Source organism: Sturnira hondurensis, unplaced genomic scaffold, assembly GCF_014824575.4.
Source record: "Sturnira hondurensis isolate 20B ecotype Veracruz unplaced genomic scaffold, ASM1482457v3 Scaffold0025325, whole genome shotgun sequence".
Classification (NCBI taxonomy): domain Eukaryota; kingdom Metazoa; phylum Chordata; class Mammalia; order Chiroptera; family Phyllostomidae; genus Sturnira; species Sturnira hondurensis.
The window spans coordinates 697,727-725,421 of record NW_028097956.1 but is presented as its reverse complement, the minus strand read 5'-3'; the positions used below and the strand labels follow the sequence as shown (position 1 = coordinate 725,421).

The window sequence follows — 27,695 nt, the reverse complement described above, 5'->3', positions numbered from 1 at the left end:
AGACGCAGGAATTCTTGCCCTACCCTTGAAATAACGAACCTAACCCCCAGCACTATCTTCTACACGCTTCCTATTCTTCCTTTCACCGTAACACCTACTTTTAGATCCTAAATCCATTCGGACCTGGGGGGGGGGGGTGAGGTAGGCACCCGGTTTTAACTTTCGGTGTGAAGTGGGCCATCTCCCCTGCTCAGTGCACTGCACATCCCCCTGCCGGAGCCCTCGGGGCTCTCCGATTCTGTCCCTTCCTCTCTTTATCCGTCCCAGGCCAACGGCAAACGGTGAAGGAAGGGGAAGGCTGCCTTTTCGTTCGTTGACCTGGAAACCTCGGGAACATGCATGGTTACTCACTGATTCTCTAAGGTTTTCCAGGCGAAGGATCGTGCCTCTGAAGAGCACAGTGGGTCTCCTCCATCCTGCCCTGGGTCGCTGGGAACCGCCCGCCCTGCCACCGGCAACCCCAGACGGATTTCTACGTCTCCCCGCCGGGTCATGTCAGCTGCAGGCCTTCCCTGCGGGGAGTGCCCAGGGACAGGGGGCCCCTGCGTCTTCGTTTTCGGACCTTCCAGCCCCACGGGACCCGGATCGCCTTGAGGACCTGGGCTGCTGGGTCGCCCAGCCCTGATCCAGGCCCGACAGGCAGCCGGTGTCCTCCGCATTCCTCCCCTTCCCCTGGTCCTAAGGAATCCAGACCTTGGCTCTCAGCACAACCTGGTCTGAGCTGCGGCTACCCCTGCCGACTCCTCGGAAACCCCTCCAGCCACCTCGAGCCTCCCGATGGGCCGGGCAGAGTGGAAGGCCCAGGCCCCAGCCCCAGCTCTGCCCCGCAGCACCCAGAGCCTCTCGCTGCTTGGCTGACCTGCGCCCACTCAGCCGCCCGAATGAGCAGTCCCAGCCACTCCCAGGAGAACGTCAGAGGCAGTTTCCGAGGTCAAGATCACGGAGATCACAAGGGCGGCTGCCGGGCTGAGTGGTGAGCGCCCACGGAAGCTTCTGCCGACAGACAGAGCACGACTGGCCCACGGCCAAGCTCAGAGGCGCGTCCCAGACTCAGGCGCGTGGGTGCTGAAGCACGCGTTGGCTATGTAAATAAATAATGAGCAAAAGGGAAGAGAAAGACAAGACGGGCTGAGACGTGGCGCGGAAGGGGCCGGGCAGGCTGCCGTCTACCCGGTTGCAGGCCCAGCCGGGTTGGGGCCCGAAAAGGTGTCTTTGCATTCAGGGTGTTTTGTTTGAAATGAGTGTGAAATGCACAGGGCTCGCACTTCTACGTCTGTCGAAGCAGTGGGTCCAGCTCGCGGGCGAGGCACAGAGGCCCCCAGCACGGGCGTCTGGACAGCAGCGCCTCTCCAGCCACGGGAAGTAGCCCCTAAAATGGAAGCGAGACCGAACGCAGGTCTTGCCGATTCGAGAGCCAAAACTCTGTGAGGGCAACTGCCCCGCCCCGCCCAGCGAAGGGGCAGAACAGTGAATCTAACAAACGCAAGATCTTTGTGGAGCAAAAAGCATTTGAACTTTACCCTAAGATCTTCAGAGGCCTTCTAGATGAACTGAGAGACGTTTGACATTCACGGATAAGAATAATCAAAGCTTTCAACTGCCAGTTCTCCCATAAATGAATCTGTCAGTTCAGAGCAGGTACCCTAAAAATAACACGGTTACTTCAGGGAACCGCACGGGTCCAACTCTGTGGAGACCGGGGGCAGGGGGCAGCCACACCAGGGTCACTACCAGCTCAGATGCTCAGGGAGCCGGATGTTGGAACACAGTCCTGGAGGGTGGCGGGGCTGACGGGAGGCCAGGAACAGGCCAAGGCCGCACACCCAGACCCCGGGAGACGGCCGCCCGGGCTGGTCCGTCACTCACGTGGGACAGAATTGAGTAGATGGACCCCGACTTCAGAAACGACAAAATTAAATTACTTTTTAACTCCCAGCTTTCAACCTTCAAAAAAAACCCTTTTAGGGGATTATATCAGGTTAAGGGCCTTGAGGAAGGGGGGGATTTTCCAAATCAAAACAAAAATATAAACTCTAAAGCAAAAGACGAATACATTTTTCTACATTCAAATTTTAAAACCTGGCATCAGAAATCACCGCGGGTGTGGGGGAAGCACTAAAAAAAGAAAAAGCCACAGGCTGAAGAAAGATAGTTGCCAGGCACGTCACTGACCAGAAAATGCAAAGACCTTCAGAAGCCCACGAGATACGAAGCGGCGGGTTTGGGTAAGTGGCCAAAGGGCACGCAGCGGAAGTTAACAGGACTCCAACGATGAAGGAACGAAAGGAGGCGCAGGCGCACCCGGGACGGGGGGATGCGACATCAAACCTGGCAGCACCACGTGGGCAGGCACGCAAGTTGACAAGGACGAGAGCTGGCGGGGATGCCAGGGGGCTCTGGAGGACGGGTGCCTGCACAGGACCCTGGCGGCCAGCTCCGCCCTCGGGTGCCCCGGAGGCTCCCAAGAACCAGGACAGGTTGAAATAGCAATAAAATGGAAGCAAAAGGTCCACCAACAGGTGAGCGGACAGGCGACAGCGGTCCATTCAGCAATTAGAGGAAACAGGCCCACCAGCGTCCCAGCGACTACCTACGCAGCTCCCCGACCCTGAGGTTTTCAAAAGCAATTTTCAGAGGGAGAAAGCTAGCACCCTACCAATTCCACCTAGTTCAGAGCATGCAAAATACCCATGTCTAAAGAATTTCAGCCCTGTATTTCAGCCCTGGCTGGTGTGGCTCAGTGGACTGAGTGCTGGCCTGCTGAGCCAAAGGGTCGCCCGTTCAATTCCTAGTCACGGCACAGGCCCAGGGTGCAGGCTAGGTCCCCAGTGGCTACGCAAGAGTCAGCCACACATTAGTGTGTCTCTGCCTCCTTTCCCCTCTCTCTAAAAAAAAATAAACTGTTTTTGAAAATAAAGAACATACATATTTTGTAGAATGTAAAGACCTCATAAGAGTGATAAACTCCAAACTCAGAAATTTGCCCTGGTCGGGGGGGGGGGGGGGGGGGGGGGGGGNGGGGGCGGGGGGGGGGGGCTAGACAACATGGACAGATACATGAAGAGGCTTCATCTAGCGTTATAGTTTTTCAGAATTTGGATGTTTGGGCATGCTTCTTTGACATATTATCTATGCCCCTTCCACAGCTAAAATACTCACGTTTTAAAATCAAAAGAGACTCTGTAGTTAATCAAGTGCGCTGGACCCTTGGGTTGGGGGGTGGGCTCCCTCAAGTCTGAACATGGATTCAGCACCGGGATTGGGTCCCAACAAACAACCAAGAGCAGCTAATGGCACATGGACCTAAAATCTAGGAAAACAGGTGAAAGGGTTCCTAAATATGGCACAAACAGGAACCAGGAAGCGACCATGTGCCCAGCATCTCTCCTGACCCAGCAGGTATATAAAGGCCCCGGGCTCAGGAGGCCCCACACCTGACCACCTCCCTCTGCACCTGCACCTCTACCAACCCCACCCACACCCAAGAGAACCATGAGCTGCTGTGGCTGTGCCGGGGGCTGTGGCTCTGGCTGCGGGGGCTGCGGCCCCAGCTGCTGTGTGCCCGTCTGCTGCTGTAAGCCCGTCTGCTGCTGTAAGCCCGTCTGCTGCTGTGTGCCCGCCTGCTCCTGCTCCAGCTGCTGCCAGAGTGGCTGTGGCTCCTGTGGGGGCTGCAAGGGGGGCTGTGTCTCCTGTGGGGGCTGTAAGGGCGGCTGTGGCTCCTGTGGGGGCTGCAAGGGCGGCTGTGGGGGCTGCGGCTCCTGTGGGGGCTGCAAGGGGGGCTGCAGCTCCAGCTGCTGCCTGCCCGTGTGCTGTCAGACCAGCTGCTGCAAACCCAGCTGCTGTCAGACCAGCTGCTGCCTGCCCGTGTGCTGTCAGACCAGCTGCTGCAAACCCAGCTGCTGTCAGACCAGCTGCTGCGTCCCCATCTGCTGCCAGTGCAAGATATGATTTCAGGGTTTTGCTGGAACTCCTCCCAAAGCTGGTGCCCTCCCCAGTCAGGAATGACAGGTTCTAGCCCAGCGGTCCCCTGCCTTTCCCAGCACCCCCTGAACAATACCCTCCCTCTCCACTCGAGCCCCTTTTCCCTGTCCCCTCTCTTGCCACATGTGAATGTATCTCTTCGACCTGTTGCAAGAAATTCCATGGGCATTTGTGAGCGGGAACGACTTCCAGAGCTCCCTCAACTCCCAGCCGCTGGAGACTTTCCCACCACCTGCGGCAAAGGCCTGCCCTCAAGCCCTGCCCACCTGGCCCCTTCTCCTATAAGGACCCTTGAGTGAGGACAGCACAAGCTTTTCTGCTTATTCCGCGGCCACTAATGGTCTCTCCTGTCCTTTAAGCGTCTAATAAAGCCACTTGCCCCGCTGCTGTGCTGTGCGGTATTTATCTGCTTCATTCCTCCGGGGTGGGGCGCGGTGTGCGTTGGCATAGCATCGGAGGCCGGCTAGGTTCTGGGGCCCGCCCGAGCCCCACAGCGCCCTCTGCCGACACCGCTCTGCTCTTCGCCTCCGGAACCCCGCGTGCCTGTTCCCCACGGCGACTAGCGGAGCAGCCAGAGCAAACCCTTTCCCTCCGCGGACTTCAGGGTGCACCCGTGCGGAGTGGACTGCCATCGGCACCTCCCTCCCGGGAGAGGGTCGGCGGTGGGAAAGCAGCCCCGTGGGGCGGGCTCGGCACCGCGAGCGCGTGCGCGCGTTTGGCGCCCGCGCGCTCCCGACTCGGGGCTCCACGGCGGCACGGGCTGCCCCGTCGTCCTTCTGAAGCCGCCAGACGGAGAGGACGCCGCCCCTGGGCACTCCGCCTGTGGGCCTGGCGCTCGCCGCAGGCCCGGAGCGCGCAGCGTGTGCACCGAGCCCGTCTTCTGTCGGACCCCTGCTAGCTTGCGGGCCGGCCCCACCACTGGGCAGACTGATGAGAAAGCCCAAGGACGCCGGCGGGGAGATCCGAACCGCTTAACCCCCACCGCTTAACCTCCTGCGCGGGCGCCCCAAGCCCAAACGCATCCCCTCCCCAGCGCGAAAACCAAAGCGCGTCCCCTCGCCGCGCTCTAGGCTGGCGCCTGACCCGCACACGCAGGGCCCCCCTCCGTGACTGGGAAACCCCGCCCTGCCCCCGCGGGGACGTGCCGTGGCCCCAGCCTTGACCTCCGAGCCACTGGAGGGCAGGCCGCGGACAGCCCCGGAACAGAAGCTCCTCGTCCCTGGCCCGCTGCGGGTCGCGCAGCCTGGCCCTACGCCCAGTCCTAACCTCCGCACCGCGAAGGGATGCGCGACGCTCTCCTTCTGGAAGAGCCGGGGCGCCGGGCGCCGGGCACCGAGCTCCGCTTCGGGAGGGGACGTGATGCCGCGAAGGTCAGCGATCCCATCGCAGCAATTAGTATCGGCCAAACGCATAGCAAAACCCGCAGGTTTTGGTTTATACGTGACTATGGAGAACGGTGGACGCAAGGCAGACCAGGTGGGAAAGACCTAGCCTGGCAAAGCTGCCCTGAGGTGGACGGAACATCCAGGGCCGTGTTGTGTCCCTGCAGGGAGCTCCCGGTCGCTGGGTGTGGGCCGGTGGCCAGGCTCCACCCAATAGGGGCGCTCTGCCAGGAGGAAGGGACACCTGAGAGCTGTCCGCACTCACAGGGGCTGTATGGGCAACCGGGACAATCGCTGATGTTCCCCCAGCGAGCCCCACAGAGGGTGGCCGGACTCCCTCGCGGCCTGGTGGCATGGAGCCCATGCTGTCCTTCTGCAGAAAAGTCTCTGCCTCGGACACGTGCACGTTAGCCCTTTAAGACTTTCTCTCAGTGTTGAAGCTGCTCAGAGAGAAAACTAAGAAGCTAAGCTGAAAAAGCTGAAGAAGAACTGAATTTCCATAGCCTCACGGTGCCAAGGAGGCAGCGACCAGCCAGGCTGCTTACTAACCAAAGCAACTCCAGGAGAACCGCACCTGAAAGGGCCCCCAAAGTGCGGTGAGCCAAGCCCCGCCCAGGCTCCACCTGGATTAAGATGTTCAGCTTCTTGTCCGCCCTACACAAGGAAGGTGGCCAGGCGCGCCTGCTGGCAGACACCAAGTGGACCGCCGACACCCTTTCATACAAACATGCACGCTTCTGACAGCAGACCCTTGATTGGCAACGACAGAAGCCAGGAGGCGATAGAATGATGTTTCACAGTCCTGAAAGCAAAACACCAGCTTGGGGTTTTATGCCGAACGGAGACAGCCTTCAGCCCTGGCTGCTGTGGCTCAGAGGAGGACTGAGTGCCAGTCTGAGAACCAAAGGGTGGCTGGTTTGATTCCCAGTCAGGGCACGTGCCTGGGTTGCAGGCCAGGTCCCCAGTAGGGGGCGTGCAAGAGGCAACCACACGTTGATGTTTCTCTCCCTCCCTTCCTCCCTCCATCCCCCTCTCTCTCAAAATAAATAAATAAAACCTTTTTTTTAAAAAGGAAAGAAAACGCAAGCCGAGTCCAGTCATTTTCAGATGGGAAGCACTATCGCCATTGGAAATGCCACCAGACGCCCTTCCTGCAGAGGCAGCAGGGCCGCGCCCGGAAGCAGGACCTTCGGGACTGCACCAAGCATGGTGGGGAGGCAGGGGTGTCAGTAAGTAAAGGAGAAAATTAACTGCTTAGAACAACGCGTTAGCATCCCCTGAGGTTGTCCCGTGTATGCAAGTGAAACCCAGGGGGGTGAATGGGACGCCACAGGCCTCAGGTTCTTGCCTTGCCCAGGAAGTCATGGGGCTGAGGGCGTGTTGTGACCCGTGCGGGATGTAAACCGGAATCTCCAGCAGAACCACTAAAGAAAGACACGTGAGTTTGTCACGCAGAAGCTAGCGGGAGAAACGGAATAAAAGGAAGGGCTGAGAGCCGTAGAAAATCATAGCAGGAAGATGCAGGCAAGCCCAGCGGTGCGGGCAACCCCTGCCGGCAGTTACAATAAAATGCAAGCAATCTCAGCACTCAGTCGGAGGCAAACGCCAGGCTGGAGATGGAAAGAAAACCCAAAGGCGTGCTGCGCACAAAAGGCACACTTTAAATACACGGCCCCAGGGAGGTGGAAAGCAGAAGGTGTGCCAGGCAAACACCACCGCATCCAGACCCTTGTCGCTGCGTCACCCTCAGAGATGCGGACTCTAAGGCCATCCCGTGAGGCGGGGAAACAGGGAAGCTTTCCCGACGCCGAGAGGGTCCACGCCACCCAGGAGGGCAGGACCCCGCGTTTCTATGCATCCAATAACAGAGCTTCAAATGCACGAAGCAAGTGCTGCCCTGGCTGGTGCGGCTCAGTGGACTGCGCACGGGCCTGCGAACCAAACGGTCGCAGGTTGGATCCCCAGTCAGGGCACGTGCCTGGGCTATGGGCCAGGCCCCCAGTAGGGGCCACACAAGAGGCAACCCTACATTGATGTTTCTCTCCCACTCTTTCTCCCTCCCTTCCCCTCTCTCCAAAATCTTTTTTAAACACACACACACACACACACACACACACAGGGGACGACTCACTGTTATACGTGGGACTCGTACATGCAGTGAATCAGAAGGATGGAACGGGGTCGAGCCTGGGTCCCAGCTGCATGTCACCTGACGCAGAAGCGGACCAGTGCTGACACCTCGGGGCGCACATGCGAGACAGTGGGCCGATGTTTCTCTCTCTCTCTCCCTTCCTCTCTCTCAAATCAATAAGCGTATCCTCTGGCGAGGGTTTTTGTTAAGCATACAGAAAGATACTGCTCATTGCACTGTTCTTAACAGCCGAAACACGGGGAAAGCCTAACAAAACGGAGTCTGTGTCAGCACCCCCACACACCCATAAAATACAAAACACCGCACAGAGACTGGCCACGGCGTGGCAGGAATCTCAAAAGCATTCCTCGAGTGAAAAAAAGGCAAACGCAAAAGAACGCACACCGCACGCTGCCATTTCTATGAAGTTCAAGAACAGGCCACATTACCCTGCGGTGACAGATCAGAAGGTGAGGGGAAATTACCTGGAAAGAGGTGTGCGGGGGCAGGGGACACTCTGAGCTGATGGAAATGCTCTGGTAAGGCGAGTGCGTTCAGCTTTCGAAGCTATCTATCTCCTCCTTCAGCCCAGATGAGCATTTTAGTACCTAGGCCTTGACTTTGAAAAAGGCAGGTGGTGCCACGTGGGTAGGGTGGATAAACGGCTGCTAGATACCTACCGGGTTGCAAATCATCCAGAAAGAGCTGAACCCCTCCTCTTTGGGGCAGAGGCTGCACTCAGAAACGCACTCCCTGGGCATCCTCCCCAAGCGTGGCGAGCAGGAGTCGGCGGCAGAGGGCGCACACGGACCGTGGAGACTGCTTCGCTCCAACCTTCGGGACGGCGGGACCGTCCCCGGTCTCGGCCTTCCAGCCTCCCCGACCCTGCGCACGGTCTGCACGCCCAGGCCAGCGTGGCCGCGATTACTTGCGGGGAACCAGGGCACCCCTGGACGTTGCCTCACCTGGCACAGCGACCACTGCAGCAAGCCAGGCCCCTGCGGGGAACTGTAACCGCCCCCTAGGCGTTCCCTTTCACTCTGGGCCCACCGCTCGGACCCATCTCAGCCTGCTCCCCTGCCCCTCCACACCTGTGCCCAGAGGAGATGCTCACTGCCCAGCAGAGCTGAGAAGGTCTGGGGGCCTGAGGCACCAACCCTGTGCTTGGGGCCAGGAAGCGAATCTAGGAAAGAACCTAGGGCCGTGCAAAGTCACCGTTCCCTCCAGAGAGGGCGCCTCCCTGCCCATCTGCCTGATGGACAGAACACCCGGTGTGCCTGGTGCTAAGGGCCCCTTTGCAGGAGAAACAGCCCTCAGAGTTATACAGAGCTCATGGCCTCACCGTGCTCCCCTGGCCAGGCACAGCCCGGGGGCTGTGTGCCACCCACACACACACACTCACTCACAGCTTCCAGAAGGGGCCACAAAGACACCACCACCAGCCCCTCCATTTACTACTTGTCTGCTCAGACCTAGCTAGGCGCCCCCCAGAGTGCAGCCAGAGTTCTTAGGGGCCAAAGGCAGCCCCTGGCCACACACAGGCGCTGATGGCACCTGGGTTGGGAGCCCACTTGGACACCCCCACACCCCCTTTCTCCTCCCTACTGGGCCTGCCGGGGCCTGGCCAGGGGAGCAAGCTGGGCTGGGCAACCTCCAACCCCTCAGATGACAGTTCTCCCAGAAAGACAGGGACAGCCTCGCCCCTGCAGGTCCTGCGCCCACCCGGTCTGTCGGGGCTTCCCGAGGCCCTCACCTGCCCCCTCCCGAGGCCCAGCCTCCCCCTCTTCTCAGACACGAAAAGAGCTCAGCCCAGCCAGGCTCCACCGCACTGCCCACCCCCTAGTCACTGCCCTGGCCCTGCATCCTTGCTGGGCATCTCCCTGGCTGAGTTCAGTGTCCACCTCTGGCCAGGACCCCTCTTGCTAGCAGGGTCCTCCCAGCCCTACAGCCCAGCCTGGCTCAGGGAAGGAGGGAAACCTTGAGCTAAGGAGCCCCGAGACTCTCAGGGCTTTGTTCCCCAGCCCCCAAGAAGTTCGTTTCCCTGTGAGCCGGCTCTCGGCCAGCCACTCCACACACACCCAGCCCCCCCAACTGCCTGGGTGTTCCTCAGGCCAGCAAGGGAGCAGGCCCCGCACGCTCCTTAGACTCCTACTGTGTGCTGAGCTGAGACAGCACAGTCTGGTTGGAAGAGCGGAGTGTGGGGCTGGGAAGGTGAGGGCCCTCCTAATCCCTGGCCAGCACGCACCCACTGCCCCCCCACTTCCCGCTCAGCGTTCCGGGATCCTGGGTGCCCACCCTGGCCCTGAGGGGACAGGACAGTCTTGCCCGCTTCATTTTTTGTGACCCTCCTTTCAACCAGGCATGGCTGAAGGCCACCCCCAGCTACCTCTCTCCATGGGAAAGGGCTGTGCATCCTGGGGCCGAAGCCCTTCTCAGGGCCCAGGTGGCTCTGGGAAACCTGTGCGGGCTGGAGCTCCAGGCTGAGGAAGGGATCACCTACACTCTCCACCGGGCAGCCCCCGGGGGAGGGGTTAGAAATGTTGGGGGCTGTCTGCTCACACCTCTCCCCAAAATAATTACCTTCTAGGCCCCCAGGGCTTGTCAGCTCCTGGGGCAGGGCTCTTGGCTCTCAGAAATAAGTCCCAGTGCGCGTGGCCCAGGGCTCGGACTGGAGAGGGCACTCGGTAAATACCAGAGGAATCAATAGATGTGTAGCGGTTTGTCCACTCTGCCTCTAGCACCCTGGCCTCCTCCTGGAAGCGGGACAAGGTCCTCTTCTGCCCGGTTGGCGCCTGCTGCCCCACAGGCCGGCTCTGCTGCCAGCCACTGTCTGCAGCTCACCTCCTGGGGTAGCCTCCGGGACACCCACCTGCTCCAGTGTGTCGCTGGCCCCAGTTTGTTTCCGGCCCGACACTAGCCCAAGGTGTAATTACCTATGTTTGTTCCCGCTCTGGACGCCCAGCGTCCAAGCGGTAGCCTGGTAGTGTTCCCACAGTGACCGGCTGGGGGCGGGCGGGCCCTCCCCGGGCGGGTCCTTCCAGTCTTTACTGGGAACCGGCCGGTGGAGGGGGGGAGTGGGGCGAGGGCGCACACTGTCGGGGTGGGCCCCGGTGAGCGCTGTTTAGGAACGGTTTTGCACTGGAAGCGTCAAGAGCGGAGGTCATCATGGGACTGGGGGGAACAGCGCTGCACTGCCCCCACACGCACACCAGAGTTCACGAGTTGTGCGGCCGAGGCAAACTATCTCGCCTCTGAACTTCCAATCTCCTCCCAGGCGAACTGGAGGCCGGGGTCACCACCTCCGGGAGTCGTGGAGAGGGGTGAGCGCAGAAGCTGCGGGTAGAGAGCTCCGCAGGGCCAGGCTCACGGTGCGCACTCCCGGGCCAGGCCCTGGGCAAGCGAAGGCTCTCCCGGAGGCAGGCCCCGCACGAACAAAGGCTGCAGGGTGCGGGGGAGGGGGGCGGCGGGGAGGGCGGGTGCGGGGAGGCGGCGCGGGAGGCGGGGAGCGAGCGCCAGCTTCGGCCCGTCCTGCGGGGAGAGGATCCCCGCTCGGGACCGGGTCAGCCGGACTCTCCGCGAGTCTATGTGCAGTGAGGCTTGGGTTCCCCATGCCGGGGCTGGGAAGCCTTCCTGGAGGTGGGGGTCCTAAGCCTCGATTCGGGACACTGAGTGGTCCCTTTAAAAACCAGTGCCCCGGTGCCGGGTGAGGGCAGAGGGCGGAGGGCGGAGGGCGGCAGCGGCGAGCCCGACCCCCGCCCCCTGTGGCCGCTGCGTCTCATCTGCACCCAAAGCCGGGCTCCGGCTGACGTCACCTACCCCCGAGCCGCGCACGCTGATTGGCTGCAGGTGACGTCAGGGGCTTTTTTCGCTCGGCATGACCTCATCCCCGCCGGCGGCCCCGCCCTCCGCCCGGGGCCTGTCACTCGCGGCGGAACCGGCTCCGCGCCCCCAGCCCGGACGCGGGAGCCGGAGCAGAGCCGGAGCCGGAGCAGCACCCGCCGCGCCCGCGGAGCCGCGGGGTGGGATGCGCGCCGCGAGTGCGCGTGCCCGCCCGCAGTGCGCGCGCCCCTGCCCGAACGAGCGCTCCCCGCGTCGGCCGCGGCGACGACGGCGGCGACGGCGACGCGGCCCGCACGCTCCCCCGGCCCCTGCCCCGGCTGCGCGGGCCCCCGCCGGGCCCATGGGCGGCGCAGCCGACCCGGCGCGCTGAGCGCGGCGCGGTGCCCCGGTGCGCCCCGGAGACGAGCGTGAGCGAGGTGAGCGGGGGCGCTGGGCGGGGGGTGCTGGCGGAGAGGAGGTTCACCGACACGGAGCCCGGCGCCCGGCCCGGTCCGGGGCCGGGGGCACCACGTCCGGAGCGCTGGGGTCTACGCCCGCCCAGCTCCGGGGAGGAGGAGGCGGCTGGGAGGTGAACGGTCCCGACTCGCGGGATGGCGGCCCCAAACCCAGCTCTCAGGGGTGCCATTGACTAGACAGGGAAGACCTTGCCCCGCTTCTCGCAGCGCGGGGAGGACCCAGGCTCGGCCCACGCCCTGCCACCGATAAGCCGCCTTTCTCCCTGAGATTGCTTCTTATCTTGGTGGGGGGAGGGGTTATGAATTAAGGACCCTGGAGGACCGGCGGGGATCTGTCCCGACCACCGCTCGAGGCCATGACGCCCCACCACTCCTCGAACGCCCCCCTCCACCCACGTTGGGGCCCAGAATCGGAGGTCTTCCGCGCCGCGCGCCTGCGGGGATGCGGAGGCTTTGGCCATGGGGGCGGAGGGCCTTTGGCCTTCGGGAGGCTCCGGAAAGGGCTACTTCCACCTGGGGTGGGGGGGGCTGCAGATCCATCTACCCTGTGTGCCCAGGCCGCCACAAGCACCCCCACCTCGGGGTGCTCGGCGGCCCTCTGCGGAATAAAGACCTCGTTCGGCCAGGCTGCAGCAGAGGCAGCGGAGTGCTGGGGGAGGGGCTGGCACTGCCAGGCTGGGTGCAGCCAGCCTCCTTCCGCCCCACCTGGCGGGGAGGGGATGTCATAGTCCGGCCTGGAGGGGAAGGGACACCAGGGGCCCGGCCCACACCAGGTCTTCAGGTTCCGGGAGAATTTGCCTTCCGGCTTCTGCTGGGGGGAGCTGGGTGGGGGCCGGGAGCTGCAGCGATGCGGTGAGGGGAGCCGGGGGCTGGAGGAGAGTGGTGTCCGTAGTGTTCGCGTTGTGCGGGTGGGGGGGTGGCTTGCAACCCGGGGAGCAGTGTGCTTCCTGGCCCCAGGTCTTCTTGCCCAAAGGGCAGCGCTGGACACTGAGTAGCACCCAGCACCCCCACCCTGCTGGGGAGGACAGATAACTGTCTCCAGCATCGCACCCGCCAAGGACATGGGGCCGCACCCTGAGGTCCGCTGCAGTCGGCCTGGGCTGGGGGAGTTGCTGGCAGGCAGGCTCTTGTCCCCTCCTGCCCTCAGCCCTTGGGAGGTTCCTGGGCCCCGGAGGCTGCCTCCCAGGAGATGCTGGAGAGCATGCTGTGCTCCAGGCCCCTTCCCCTTGTCCCCTCCCGGCTCAGGCCTGGCAGCTCTGGGGCCAGAAGTTTCAGCTGTGCAGAGAGGGCTCCAGGGGCCGTGGGCTGTGGCCAAGGGAAGCCCGAGGGTGTCCCCGTCCTTACATCTCTGAGATGTGCATGCAGCATCGCGGGGATGGAGAGGAGGGGCCAACCCCAACACAGGGGGGAGAGAGCCCTTCATGAGCTGAGGCAGCTTTGCCTGGGCAGCTGGTCCCCATGTGAAATGCAGTGACCAGTGACTGGCAGAACCTGGGCTGGCCTGGGTATGTGACATGGGGACAGGTCCTGCAGAACAGTGAGGCTGGGACGAGCCCGGCAGGAACGGGGGAGACCCGGATGTGGGAGCATCCTGCCCTGTCACGCGCCCACATGCCAAGCCCCCGCCCACCCCAGGTTCAGCCTGGACCCCTGGGAACCAAGGGCGAAAGGCCCCTACCCACTGTGCCAAGGCCGTGGCCGCCCCTGGCTGGGCAGGGGCGTGAGGGCCAGCTTGGGGTCTGTGCTGCTCACCCCAGGAACGGAGTGGGGAGCAGCGCTGTGAACTTTAGGGGTCCCTGATGAGCACAGGGGCAGGCACTGTGAACTCACCCGGTGTGAGCCCTCAGGCCCCAGCTCTGGAGGGCTCCGTGCAGCCCCTGCTGCCCCGGGCACTGGCGCGCTGCCCCTCTGCTGCCCACTGTTTTTGAGAGGCCGCTGGCGCGTGCCAGGCACCACTCCTGAGTGAGAGCCACAGTCCCCACCCTCCCAGGCCTGGCAGCCACCTCAGGGGGCAGTGAGCTCCCTGTCACCCGACGCCAAGTGGCAGTGCCCTGCTGAGGGTGCCGTCTTCTGGGAGTTCCCCGGTCACGCGTGCATTCAGGGACGTGCTTTGGGGAGGCAGGCCCTGGGAGCCGAGGGTGTGAGGCTGAGGAGTGGGCCCCGGGGGTGGGGTGTCCTGGGATTTGGGGGCGTCTGCCGTGCAGAGGGTGCGGATGCATGCAGGCAGTGACCACGGGTGTGTGTACGCACATTTGTGTGTGACTGCACATGGCAGGGGCGGGGTGAGGGGGGTTGTGGGACAGGGGTGAGCACAGGCCTGTGTGCAGTCAGTGTGCACAGAGGCATGTCGCAGCAGGCTCAGTGGCCTGCACGCTGCCCCAGAGTGGGCAGCACCCAGCTGAGACAGGGAGGACACTCCTGCCTCCGGACTGGGAACGGCCTTGGTGCTGGTGCAGGGGTTGTGCCGCCCTCATTTGCCCCCCCGCCCCCCCCACCCCCAGGCTCTGGAATGTGAGGTGACTGGTGCTCCCCCCAGTACTTCCCAGAAGTGGGGCCTGGTCTGAGCCTGGGGTGTGTCCGTGAAGGCAGAGAGGCCCATGGCCCTGTAGTGCCTATGGCCACTCTGCCCAACCACCTCTTCCGGCTGCAGTTGTCTGCTCAGGACTGCCCCTAGCTTTTCCGCCCCTGGCCCCCACTTGGTGCCCAGCCCCGGGTCCTAGTCTGCAGCATCCACTTTGGGGAGGGGGGTCTCCAAGGAGGCCCTGTGGGTAGCAGTGCACTCCCAGGAGGCCAGCTCCGCGCAGGAGGGGCTTGGGCCAGACCCTGAGGAGGGTGAGAACCAAGGAGAGCAGAAAAGAGAGGGGCCAAGGGGCCGCCTGGGGCCTGGTGGGGTGGTCCCTGGCACCAGCAGCTGGGCACCTGCGGAGATGGGGAGAGGGGTTCCTGCGAGGAAGGAGGGGACCTGCCCTGCCCAGAGCCAGCCTTGCTCAGCAGCGGCTGCTGCTGCTGCAGAAGTAGCGGTTGCCTGGCACCTCTGCTGTTGCCATGGCAACAACGGAGGTGCTAACTGGCTAATGAGTCCCCCTTGGCTGCAAATAACAATACTGTAGCGGTTAATAGGGCCACGCTGGAGGATCATGGGGAGGCGGGGGGTGGGGGGCACCAGGTACCGGCCTGAGCAGGCTGTCCACACCCCTTCCAGCCCTGACCCAGCCCCGGCCCAGCCGCCCTCCTCTCTGGCCTCAGCCTCCCCTCTGCCCTGCCCTGCCCTCCTGCTGACTGCATTCCCATCTGCAGCGTGGTCATCTCCACACCCTGGGCAGGGACACACAGGCCCTCCCAGCCCCTTCCCTCCTCCCTGCACTGAGGTCCATGGCGGCTGCAGCAGCGTTAGGTGGGAGGCAAGTGTTCCCTGCTGCCTAAGGGGCGTGCGGAGGGAGGGCCACCCTTCCCCACAGTGTCCCGCTCAGAGTCCTGGGCCTCTGAGCTGGACTCTCAGTTCCACGTCCAAGGGCAGGAGGCTCTGCCCAGACCTGCAGAAGAGGCACGTGAGCGGGGACCCCGGGGCTGTGGCCCGTGACAGCGTGAGGAGGTTCAGGTTACAGCTGCCCAAAACTGCCCGCAAAGGAATCAAATCGGGACCCTGCAGCAGGCAGGACCTCCCTCAGGAGGGGCAACAGCCCCGGCTGCACCCCCACAGCAGAGGAGCCTGGGAAGCAGGTGTCTGTGGGTGGACCCCACACAGCCCACCCACCGACCAGGGCCATCCCAGGCACTTCCCTGGGCACCAGCTCGGTGGTCAGCCTCTGCCGCCACTGCAGGTGGACTCTGCCCACACCTGTCTTGCACCTGCCTCTCTGTGGACTCTGGCATCACTGCCGCCAGCCTGGGGGCTCACCGGAGGGGTAGACCCCAAATAGTGGCTGCTGCCACTGTTGCTTCCAGTGTTGTCTGTCACTGTCGTCTGAAGTCTGACCAGTGTTCTCAGGGTGTCTCACCCAAATGCTGCAGGCTGGGGGCTTGCCGAAGGGCTCCCCTCACCGTGGGCCCCAGGGGACACCTGTCTTTCAGCTGCCATCACCCCCAAGCTGGGTGGGAGTGTGTTGGAGGGAAGAACCGATGGAATAAGGCCTGGGGTTCGGTCCAGTCTCCTTGGTGTGACCTTGGGCTGGTCCCACCCCTTCCCTGAGCGTCAGCTTACCTATCTGTGAACTCATCACCCTGATACAGCACACCTCTGGGGGCCCGTGGAGCTTCTGGGGGCCCAGAGAAAGGCTGGTTCTGTGTGCAGACAGGCCAGGTGGGGCCTGGCCGGTGGGGCAGGGGTGGCAGCGGCTTGGCACGGACCCCCCAGGAGAGGGCTTCTGCACGAGGCTAGGCAGTCCCCTTAACCTCCTCCCCTATCTGTGCACCCCTCAGCCCAAGGGCCTTTGGAGACCATGCTGAGGGTTCCAGCACCCCCCGAGGGTCAGCATGCTGACCTTTGTCCTTGGCTGCTCCCCACCTCCCATTCTGGGACCTGCTAGCCCCTAGATGGTGCCCTCAGACCCCAGGCCCCCACTGTGCCTGGAGCAGCCGGCTGGCACCACCCCCTTCTGTGAGGGTGGCGTGCACCACACAGGAGGGCACTGACTCCACACCCTCTGTGGGGCAGGCCCGCGGCCCGCTCCGGGCCATGGCCCGCAGAGCTGGAGACCGGTGGCAGCAGAGGGGCCCCCACACCACTGAGCCCTCTCCAGCGCCTGCTGGGGCCGCCTGCTCCCTGGAGCCCATCGGCTTGTGGAGGCAGCTCCAACACCCCCATATACCCGCCCAGATTATCAGCTTATAGAGCTCCGGGGCTATTAGGGATCAGAGAGGGAGGGCGTGCTGTGGAGGGGGCTGGGCAGCGAGGGGTCCCAGGAGATGGGAAGGAGTGGGGGCCAGAGAGGAAAGGGGTTGACAGGAGCTGCAAGGGCAGGATGTTCAGGGCTTGCGCGGCACCTCTTCGGCCCAGCCCAAGCCCGGAGCGCCTTCCCTCTGACCCCCCACTTTCCCTGAGGCTAGCATGGTGACTGGAGGTTGCAGGCTAGCAGGCCCCCTCCCGAGTTCCCAGAACATTCCGGCTCCGTGTGTCACAGGTTCCAATGCTCTCTCACAGAAGAGCCAGAGGGGCATGGATGAACCCCGAGAGGGGAGGGGACCATGGGCAGGAGTTGGGACCAGGCGGTCTGTGTCCTGGGACTGCACATGGCTCTCCTAGAGCAGGCGCTGACCGGCTACCTCTCCCCACAGGGCTGGCACCATGCCGGGTCACCCCACATTCTAGGCCACACCCAGGCCATCGGAGCAGCCCCCGCTCACTTCACGGGGCACCCCCTCCCCACTGCCCACTGCCCACCATGGCCGGAGACCAGCTCCCCAGGAAGGTGATGGACGCCAAGAAGCTGGCCAGCCTGCTGCGGGGCGGGCCCGGGGGGCCCCTGGTCATCGACAGCCGCTCCTTCGTGGAGTACAGCCGCTGGCACGTGCTCAGCTCCGTCAACATCTGTGGCTCCAAGCTGGTGAGGCGGCGGCTGCAGCAGGGCAAGGTGACCATCGCGGAGCTCATCCAGCCCGCCGTGCGCAGCCAGGTACCCGTGCCCGCCCCCGCGCCCAGGCCCCGCCCAGGCCCCGCCCATGCTCGTGGCACCCCTCCCTGCCTGGGCTCCCATTGGTCCCAGGGTCCAGGGCTGAGCCCCTCGCCCTGTTGCTCAGGGACCCCTGGCTTGGACAGCCTCCCCTCCTCTGCCCTTGAACCCAGACCGGGCTCCTCAGGGTCAGAATGTCTGGAGCCAGCCCACACTGCTGGCTGTAGCTGGCAGGCCCCCCCTGCCCCGCCCCCGAGCTGTCCAGACAAAGCTGTGTCCGGGGCCCAGAGAGGGCGCTGAGCGGCTGAGTGAGATGGAGTCAAGCCCCCGGCACAGGCGTGCTGGACCCAGGTGGCAGGGGCTGTGCACCCGGGTGGCGGCCGGGTCAGGAGCACTCTCTGGGGACCCTGAGGCCTCAGAAGAGGACAGGAGAGTCCATCCAAGAGGCTTGCGACGAGCAGTCCCAGTCCCCAGCACCCGGTTCATTCCCCTCTGGAGTCCTGCGTGGCACTCACAGAACTCTCTGTGACCCACACGAATTACACTGGTCACCTGCGGTGGACAGTTTTGTCTCTTCCAAGCAGGACCAAGTCTACCTGGGGAGGGATGGCTGGGTCAGTGACCTGGGAAGGCAGCGGCAATGGGGGTTGGGGGGGTCACAGAACACAGAGGCAGAGCTGGCTGTGAGAGGACCCAGGTGACACGGCCGGCTGTCGGGAGCCCCCCACACCGGGCAGACCGCTCCCCGAAGCCTCAGGGAGGGAATCCAGTCATCAATCACCCCTAGCAAGGACTCCCTGTCAGAGCGAGATCCCATTGGCTATTGGTGACATCATCCGGCCAGCTGGGGGCTCAGCTGGCTTAAGGGCTGAGTGTGCCTGGGGGGCGGGGGCATCGGCCGCTCTCTGAGCAAAAGCTGCTGAACATCTGGCCCAGCTGGGCATTCGGAGGGGGAGGAGGGCAGGTGGAGCCCCACCCTCCAACTGCTGCCTCCTGGAGTTGGGGGGCTCTTGCTGTGGCCCCCAGTTTCCACACAGCTGACTGGCTGGGGGTGTGGGGAGAGGAGAGCCAGGACCAAAGGTACCCTGCCTTCAAATCCCAGAAATGTCCTTGGCCCACGTGGGAGCCAGCTCAGGCGATGGCTGTGTGATCCTGTCTCCGCGGGCCCCGTGTGGGCCCTCTGGGGCCTTGTCCCATTCTCCCGTGTCTCCTCCACCTGGGCCTGACCCGCAGTGAAGGCCCTAAGTGGTCATTCCCTTCTGTCCTGTGAGTGAGCATGAGCAGAGGCCGTGTCCGGCAGCACTGCCCCCCTGCGCACACCCCCCCCACCCCGTCTCAGCCCGCACTGATGGGCCAGCCTGTGGGTGCTACACCTGACCGGGTGTAGGACGGGCGTCTGGGTGCCTGCCCTCCCCCCATTCCCTGAGCCCCGGCCTGGTGGTGCCTTGACCTCTGCCCTCCCGGCCCCCAGGTGGAGGCCGAGGAGCCGCCGCAGGACGTGGTGGTCTACGACCAGAGCACCCGGGACGCCAGCGTGCTGGCTGCAGACAGCTTCCTCTCCATCCTGCTCAGCAAGCTGGATGGCTGCTTCGACAGCGTGGCCATCCTCACAGGTGAGCCTGGTGGCTGGAGGGATGCAGGACACCTCTCCTTCCGCCTCTCTACCCCACTGTCTGCACGGCTGGGAGTCGGGGTTCTGGGTCCACCCTGTTCTTTCTAAGCGTCCATTGGGGTGGTGGGGGACCTTGGTAGTGCTGGAGTTCTCAGGGCTCCCCCATCCCCTCCCCTGGACTCCCATGCTTCAAGACTCCCCCCAGTAGCAGGTGCAGAGGTGAACAGAGGGAAACCCAAGATACTTCTGGGGTGGGGGTGGGAGACATCCAGGCAAAGGTGTGGCTCTGCTGGGGACTATCCCCCACCAGCTGTCCCAAGGAGAAGGTACAGGCCCCAGCATCTGGAAACCCCAGTCTGGCCCAAGATGGTCCCCATATGGGGAGGCACCCAGGGCTCCCTCCCAGCCAGGATGCTCATGACCCCAGCCTGGAGACCCTCAGGGGTCCCTGCAGGGCTTCCTGTTCCCCGGAGTAACCAGGCCAATCCGGAGGCTGGAAAGCCCCCCTCCCCTGACATTCGTGTACCAGCTCAGTGGCCCTGCTGGCTCCTGAGTCAGCCTGCCAACCTCCATAGCCACGCCGCTCAGGGCAGACCCCTTGGAGCAGGTGTCGGGTCTGAGCCCAGCACGGCGAGTCGGCAGGGGACACAGGCACGTGTGCTGCCCTCCACACGTGTGTCTGGCATGGCTCAGGGCTTGCATGGCTGGGCCTGTGTGGTCGGAGGGGTCAGCGTCCATGGGTGGCACTGGGACACTGGTGGCCAGCACCCACCGGCCTGTGGGTCCCACCTGGGCTGGTCCCAACTCACCCGGGTGACATGCAGGACGTGTGTCCCTGAGGGGCCAGAGCCGGAGAAGAGCAGACCCTGCGTGCACCCCACCCCTGGTTCATTGGGGAGTGGAGGGGACAAGGACAGCAGCCTGGGCTTTCGCAGGTGTCCTGGGTGTTCTCCCAGGGCCCAGCACACCCACCCTAGCAGGAGAAGGAACCACCAGGCCCCGCTGGGAGTCAGAAGAGGCCCCAGAGCTTCACCTTCCCTGTCTTCAGGCTGCGGGGGGGGGGGGGGGGGGGNCGAGGCGGGGGGGGGGGGGGGGGTAGCCCTCCCACAGCCCTGGGAGGGGCAGGCCTGGGCAAGGGTGTACCAGGAGGGCACACCTGGGCCCCACCTGGTTCTCTTCCTCCCCTCACCGCCCAACCCTGCAAAGTGAGGGTGTGTGCCCGTTTCTCCGAGAGCCCAGCCAGGAGGGAGTCCTGCCCCTCAGGGTATGAAGGCGGCTTCACCAGGGACACCTAGTCAGGACCCAAGCCTGGGGACAGCCCCCTGGCCTCGCTCGCAGCTCCCACCCCACCCAGTGAGAATGGGAAGGCCAAGCCCTGCAGGGCGGTGGGTGCTGCCCACCCAGAAGGGGGAAGCATGGGAACCCAGCCCAGAGGGAGGAGCCGGAATTTGCAGGCTGACACCTGGGGGGAGAGGTGAAGGGCTCTGAGGAGCCCCAAGGTGAGGACCGCCCTGCCGGAAGGGAGAGGGCCCCACCCCCACCCATGACAAGAAGGTGGGTGAAAGCCGGAGAGGGCATTGGGGTCAGGCGCCCTAGGGTGCGAAAACCGGCGGCTGGGACTCCCTCCCCCTCCCCCTCCCCACTTAGCGGATAGGCTGTGGCGTCCAGTACGGGCGGGGATGGGAAGGGGAGCCTGGCCCTTTAAGCGGCCGTAGCCCGGAGTCGGCGTTTGCTCGCGCGCGGCACTGCGGAATGCAGGGATGCCGCCGCCGGACCGGTGCGCTCCTGCTGCTCGGCCCCGCGCGCATCACCCTCCGACCCGGGCTACGGGCCGCAGCGGAAACAGCCTCAGCAAAGAGGGTGGGTGGGAACCCGCCAGGGAGGGAGGGGTGGGGACTTCTTTAGGGCTGGAGCCTGCGGTGGCAGAAGCCGCGGCTGGGGCGGCGGCCGGGCGCGCGTGCAGGCGGGGAGGGCGCGCGGCCGGGCGCGCGCTTTTGCGCGAGGAATCCGGCATCTCATTGCGATGCGCAGACCAGCCGCTGCACCCTCCCGGACTCTCCAGGCAGCAGAGGGAGCGGGGTTAGTTGGGGAGGGGGTCGCTTCTGAATAGAGGTGCCCTTAGGGATGCCTAGAGCCTCGCGGTGTCCTCCCGTATCTCGGAGTGCTGGGACCTGCGCATTCCAGATCTGCTTGCCTCAGCTTCGCTCCTCAGCGCCCTTGCTTGGAGCCTGTGGCAGCCCTGGTTTCTGGCCACACCTGGCATCTAGGGGGGTTGGTGGGGGGCTCCCCACGCTGGTTGGCTGTGCCCAGGCGGATCCTGGGGGGCGTTTTTGAGAAACTGCCGCAAAGGCTGGCAAGTCTCTGCACCTGTGTAGAGACTTCCCTTTTGGGGAGGGGCTCCTGCTGCACCCCCCCACTTTGGCCACGCTGCTCTGAACAGGGAGGGTCCCCGCCTCAGAGGGTGAGCAGGAGCCAACCCCAGGCTCCAGCTTGGCCTCCCGTCCTGGGAACCTGTGAGCTGCAGTGTCAGGAGTCATTTCCCCAGGAAGGGACAGCTCCTCAAAGGCTGGAGCCTCCCCTCCCCCTCCGGGAGGTCCCCATCTCCATGCCCCCCATCCCGCCCAGGGTCAAACCTTCACTGGGGGTTCAGGGAGCATTCTGGTTGGGGGTCAGCACGCATCGGCTGTGGAGCTGGGCCAGGGTACAGGTGGGGTGCCCTGACATCTCCAGCCTTGGGAGTCAGCAGGTCTCCGGCACCAGCTGCTCCTGGGCACCAGACCCCACCCCAGTCTCCTGCCTCCTCCGGTGGGGTAGGCCTTGGCCCCCCTGTTGCATGAGATGGGCTCATCCACTAGGGCTGGAAATGGCAGCTGCTGGGCAGGGAGCAGCAAGGGTGCCACAGGGCGTGTGCCCCTAGAAGTGTGGTCTGCCCCAGGGGCCCACCAGGCAGGCCTTCCTCATTCTCCCAAGAGCTGGCAGCCACTGGGCACTGCCCAGTTGCTGGTCCGACTCAGTGGTCACCTGGCCAGGCTGGATGGGAGTGAGTGCATTCCCATTATGTGGCAGGCAGGACAGGGAACAGCCCTGCCTGCGGGCACTCACTGAGTCAGAGGTACACCGGGGAGAACCCGGCTCAGGCCATCTCGGCCACTGTAGGGGCTCCCTCCTCCGGCCCGTGGCCCAGGACTCAGATGTGCTGTGCAGGGACGGTGGCAGCGCGTGTGCCACCCGCAGGGACCCCGAGTGCCCGCTGCCTGCCCCTCGTGCGTCCAGTGCCCTGGGTGCGGGGCTCCTCTGGCTCTGGCGGTGGAGTGGAGCCACCCGTGGAGCGCAATGGCCCCCATGGGCTGTGCCAATCCCAGCAGGTGATGTCATGCCCAGGAGGAGGGGGGGCCCTCAGAAGCCCTTGCCTCCGGGTCCTGGAACCCAGACCGGGCCTGGGGGTCCTAGCCAGATGGAGGCACTACATCAGCCCAGGGGGAAAGGGAAGCCCCTGGCTGGCCCCAGTCGCCCTACAGGGATCACAGAGGGGCTGAGTGACACACACCCTCCACAGAAGACCCCCCGGGGCCACCATGGAGCCCGCCCCTGCCCGGGCCTGCGGTGCTGCCTGTTGACCGCCACGGCGACCCCACGTTTTTACTGGCGTCACAACAGCGTCCTGCTAGAGGAGGAATGTGGGCGTAGGGGCGGGCTGCGGACACAGTGCTGGGCGCGGGCGCACGAGCCACAGTGCGCTGAGATGGCCCTCCAGCCCTGGGCGCTGAGCCCGGGTGCTCAGATCGGAGGGTCAGCGGTGGGGGGCTGGGCTGGGCGTGGCTGCGACCCTGCGGCGGTCGGTGCCGGCGGCTCCCTCCCGCCACAGAGGCCTGCCCGACAGTCTCCTCCATTGGGTCCTCCTGCAGGGGGCTTCGCCACCTTCTCCTCCTGCTTCCCCGGCCTCTGCGAGGGCAAGCCCGCTGCCCTGCTGCCCGTGAGCCTCTCCCAGCCCTGCCTGCCTGTGCCCAGCGTGGGCCTGACCCGCATCCTGCCTCACCTCTACCTGGGCTCTCAGAAGGATGTCCTGAACAAGGTGTGCGCAGGGCCCCGGGGGCAAGGACGCAGGCGAGCAGGAGCACTCTGAGCTTGTCTGGGGGGGCGGGGGCGGGGAGCTGAAGGCTGATGGGAGGGATGGATGAGCGCAGGCCGGGGGCACAGGAGGACCCAAGGGGGCCAGCAGGACCATAGTCGAGCTGGGGGAAGGGCCTGGCAGGACAGGGTGGAGAAGCAGCTCCCTGCCCCTGGGCGGCAGAGCCCACATGCCAAACTGCTGATGTCACTGGGCCCCTGGCCAGCGCTGAAAGAATCCCGTGTTTTAAAAATGGTGACGAGGAAAGAGGGCGAAGCCACCGCCCAGGCAGCCCTGAGATTCCTGGGAGCAGGGGCGGGCTGTGGGCGGGGCTTGCAGAGCCTGCCAGCTGGGGTGGGAGTGGGCGGGGCGACTTCGGAGGCCAAGGGCCGCCGGCTCGCAAGGCCCTTCCTGTCCGGTTGCTCCGCTTCCAACCTGCCCTCCCGCCCCTCCAGGATCTGATGACCCAAAACGGCATAAGCTACGTCCTCAATGCCAGCAACTCCTGCCCCAAGCCCGACTTCATCTGCGAGAGCCGCTTCATGCGCATCCCCATCAACGACAACTACTGTGAAAAGCTGCTGCCCTGGCTGGACAAGTCCATCGAGTTCATCGGTGAGGGGGCGCCCTACCCCACTCCGCGGGCAGCGGCGCGCGGGGCGCGCTTCCCTGCCTGGTGCGAGGAGGGGCTGGGCCACGCCTGCACTCACCCGTCCCTGTGCCCCCACTGCCCTCAGATAAAGCCAAGCTGTCCAGCTGCCAAGTCATCGTCCACTGTCTAGCCGGCATCTCTCGCTCCGCCACCATTGCCATTGCTTACATCATGAAGACCATGGGCATGTCCTCGGACGACGCCTACAGGTAGCCCGCCCCTCCGTCTGGGGCCGGAGACCACCTCCTCCCTCTCGACGCTCAGCATCAGCGCAGCCCTGGGGTCTGGGCCCCAGGCGGGGGGAGGGGTGGAGAGGCCTGAATCCAGCCCCAGCCCAGCGGGTCTGCACAGCAGCTGGTGTGCTCGGGAATGGTCGGTGGGCACAGGGGAGAGGCGGGTGGGCGGCCTGGTCTGGTGAGAAGCCCTTTGGTCACCCAGCTGCCTCTCGCCCCAGGTTCGTGAAGGACCGGCGCCCGTCCATCTCGCCCAACTTCAACTTCCTGGGCCAGCTGCTGGAGTACGAGCAGAGCCTGAAGCTGCTGGCCGCCTTGCAGGGCGACGTGGCCACCCTCCCAGGGACGCCCGAGCCCCTCCCGGGCCCCGTGGCCCCACTGCCGCCACCGCCACCACCTACCTCAGAGAGCGCGGCCACAGGGGGCGCAGCGGCCAACGCGGCCGGCGAGGGCGCCCCCAGTGCCACCAGCACCGCCGACAGCGGGGAGCCCCCCTCCCCTGCCGGGGCCCCCGCCACCAGCGCGCTGCAGCAGAGCCTGCGAGGCCTGCACCTCTCCTCCGACCGCCTCCAGGACACGAACCGCCTCAAGCGCTCCTTCTCGCTGGACATCAAGTCGGCCTACGCCCCCAGCCAGCGGCCCAGCGGCCCCGGGCCCTCCGACCCTGGTGAGGCCCCCAAGCTTTGCAAGCTGGACAGCCCTTCGGGGGGCACACTAGGCCTCCCCTCACCCAGCCCCGACAGCGCAGACGCAGCGCCCGAGTCTCGCCCGCGGCTCCGCCGGCGGCCCCGGCCTCCAGCAGGCTCCCCCGCGCGCTCTCCTGGGTATGGCCTCGGCTTGAACTTCGGGGACACCACCCGGCAGACTCCACGGCACGGCCTCTCCGCCCTGTCCGCCCCCGGGTTGCCTGGCCCTGGCCAGCCGGCCAGCCCCGGGGGCTGGGCGCCGCCCCTAGATTCCCCGGGAACGCCTTCTCCGGACGGGCTCTGGTGCTTCAGCCCGGAGGGCGCGCAGGGCGCAGGGTTTGCACCCTTCAGCCTGGCGGGCGCGCAGGGCGCAGGCGGTGGCAGCGACTTGCGGAGGCGGGAGGCGCTGAGGGCCGAGTCTCGGGACGCGAGGACCGGCTGGCCTGAAGAGCCAGCCCCGGAGACACAGTTTAAGCGCCGGAGCTGCCAGATGGAGTTCGAGGAGTGCATGGTGGAGGGGCGCGCGCGCAGCGAGGAGCTGGCCGCCCTGGGCAAGCAGGCCAGCTTCTCGGGCAGCGCGGAGGTCATTGAAGTGTCCTGACGGCGGCCGGGACCCAGCGCCTCCAGCCCTCCGCTGCCCTCGGCTGGGCCGCCAGCAGCCGGGCCCTCTCTCTATATATATTATATATAATGCAAAGAAAGGTAAATGGTTTTACTGCAATTTTTATCGAGAAGTAAATATTTCGATTTTTTTATTTATTGAAGCTGTTCATTCTGGCCATGATTTGGCAACAGTGAGGGTGGTCCTCCAAGCTCTATTTTTAGTCTGGTATTTAAACTGAGACACATTTCTAAGCAATATGAGGCCACCCTCAAGTGGCAAGCTGGGGTGCCAGGCCTGGGGTCCCCTCCTCGCCAGCCCCAACCCCAGATGACACCACTAACCGTCGCAAAGAGGCTGCAGAGCTTTCGTGCACTTTTTACATAAGAAAAAAGGGGAAAAAGGAAAAAAAAACTTTGCCACAAACTGAGCCGCAGAAACCCCCCCCACCCCACCCCCCCGCCCCTCTCTGCATCCTCCTCTCTCTGCTCCTTTCTGGGGCCCTGGGGCCGGTGGTCCCAGAGTCCCTGCCGCCCGCCACCAGCTCCAGGCACCGTGTCTGGGTGCCATGGAGGGGGCCCCCACCACCTGTCCCCAACCCTGGGCTCCTGCCTGGCTGGTGTCGACCAGCATGGGGCCTGCCCAGCCCCCGTGTGCGCGAAGGCCTGGGGAACAGAACCAGCTAGGGCTTTGTGCCGGGGGCGGGGGTGGGGGGCTCTTGCGTGTCAGATGGCGTGGGTCCCAGGGCAGGGACGGAGGTGGAGCGCCCCCACTCGGGCCTGAACCCAGGTCCCCTTCCACACTCAGAAAGGCCGCTCAGAGTCTGCTTCCCCCCCTCCACTCTGGGTGCCCCGAGCACCACCTGCAGGTGTGGGGACCCAGGAGGAGGGTCTTGGCCTCTGGGGTGGTGGTGGGAGGAGCCGCATTAGTCCTTGCTGGCTTCCCTGTTCCCCAGGCAGCTGGGTTTAGGGTATTGCTCTGGGTTCTTCCTCCAGCAGCCCCAGCCCCAGGCCAGACTCAGAAGTCAGGTTTATTCCCTCAGGGGAGGGGCCAGAATGCCAGGTCAGACCCTGTGCATCCGGGGTGGCGTCCTTACCTTTGAGAGAGCCAGCTCGGGGCAGCAAACCCCTGACCTGAACCAAGGCAGGACACGGCCCCAGCCTGCCCTGCCCCCCACAGGGGCCTCAGAGGAGAAGACCCCCCCCCCGCCGGCATACCCCGTTCCCAGGAGCTCTTCCCTCCGAGGTCTCCCAGAATCTTCAAGGGGATGTGCCAGCCCCTACCCTAGAAGGCTTTTGGCCCAGCTGGGCCGGCCCGGGAGCAAGGGCAGGAACAGAGAGGCCCAGCTACCCTGGCCCACACCCCATGGGTTACTGGGACCCAAGCATTTTGGGGGCAGGAGTAGATACCCCCTGAGCTTCAGAAGTCCTGGGGTCTGGGGGTTGGGCCCGGCCACCCTGGGAAGAGGCCAGGAGCTTGGCAGGATGGCGGCCCCAGCAGGACTGAGTCCTCAAGCAGGGTGGGAGGTGTCTGCCCAGCGCCAGCCGCCCCCTGGCTGTTTCTGTTTGCTCTTTAGACCCACCGCCCTGTGTCCCTGTCATGCCTCCTTTAAGCAGAAGTCCTGTTCCTGTCCTCTCTGTCCCCACCCGCTCCCCAAGAAATAAGCTATCGTTGTATTTGCAATCTATGGATTAGAAGTTTAAGTATTTATTATTATTGGTTAATTATTATTATTATTGATTATGTAAATTTGCCTCCTGTTCGTCTATCGCGTTGGGTTTCTGAGGTGACCCGGGCGTGGAGGATGCACTGGCCCCCCTCTGCACCCCACCCCTGTGCTGTCCCGGAGACAGTGCTCTGGGCCGCGGGCTGGGCTCAGCCCTTGGAAGGTGGGTTCCAGCACTGGCCCTTCCCCCCCTCGCCCTCTCTCCAGGCCGCAGCAGCTCGCACAGCGGCATCTGTCCTCTGGGGGGGTGTGGGGCTCTTGCTCCTGAAGCACTGGTTGCCCCAAAGTGAGCAGCTGCAATGCAGGAGAAGGTCCCCCTTCTGTGCTGGGGGGCCTCCCTGGTCCTTTCCCCCCAGTCCCAGGCAGGGAGGGGAGGAGCCTCAGTCCTCTCCAAGTCTCCCTCAGCCCCCTACTCTCCTGCCCGTGCCCCCCACCCTGTGCCCTGGCACTGGTGTGGCCCCAAGATGGCTCAGGCCCCCTCCTGTTATTTGCTGGAAAGTCCAGCAGAGGAGAGGCGGCAGCCCCCCCACCACCACAAAGCACCCAGTCCCTGAACTGGACCACGCAGCGACCCCACCTCAGACCCCTCCTCCAGCACAGCCACACTCTGCTCCTGTCCTGTCCCCTTCTTTTGTATTTGGAAAAACGTGTTGTAATAAATCCTGAGATGGATGTTTTC

The 27,695-nt window shown here is 64.4% G+C and overlaps 1 protein-coding gene across 2 annotated transcripts; it reads left to right on the top strand.

The window, feature by feature from the left end:
- The first annotated feature begins 11,414 nt into the window (after positions 1-11,414).
- Positions 11,415-27,695, top strand: DUSP8 (dual specificity phosphatase 8). Of its 2 annotated transcripts, XM_037039173.1 has the most exons (7): positions 11,415-11,750; positions 17,064-17,401; positions 18,870-19,011; positions 22,916-23,082; positions 23,574-23,733; positions 23,856-23,979; positions 24,225-27,695. In XM_037039173.1, the coding sequence occupies exons 2-7, from the start codon at positions 17,171-17,173 to the stop codon at positions 25,288-25,290; spliced, it is 1,890 nt and encodes a 629-aa protein (XP_036895068.1). In that variant the 5' UTR covers positions 11,415-11,750; positions 17,064-17,170; the 3' UTR covers positions 25,291-27,695. The 2 variants fall into 2 exon arrangements, with proteins under 2 accessions (XP_036895068.1, XP_036895069.1); XM_037039174.1 differs by lacking the exons at positions 11,415-11,750; positions 17,064-17,401; positions 18,870-19,011 and adding an exon at positions 20,756-20,870.

Coding starts and splice junctions, on each gene's coding strand:
- DUSP8 (XM_037039173.1), top strand. CDS start 17,171: ATGGCCGGAGACCAGCTCCCCAGGAAGGTGATGGACGCCAAGAAGCTG. Junction 19,012..22,915: donor CAGCGTGGCCATCCTCACAG/GTGAGCCTGGTG, acceptor GTCCTCCTGCAG/GGGGCTTCGCCACCTTCTCC. Junction 23,734..23,855: donor CAAGTCCATCGAGTTCATCG/GTGAGGGGGCGC, acceptor CACTGCCCTCAG/ATAAAGCCAAGCTGTCCAGC.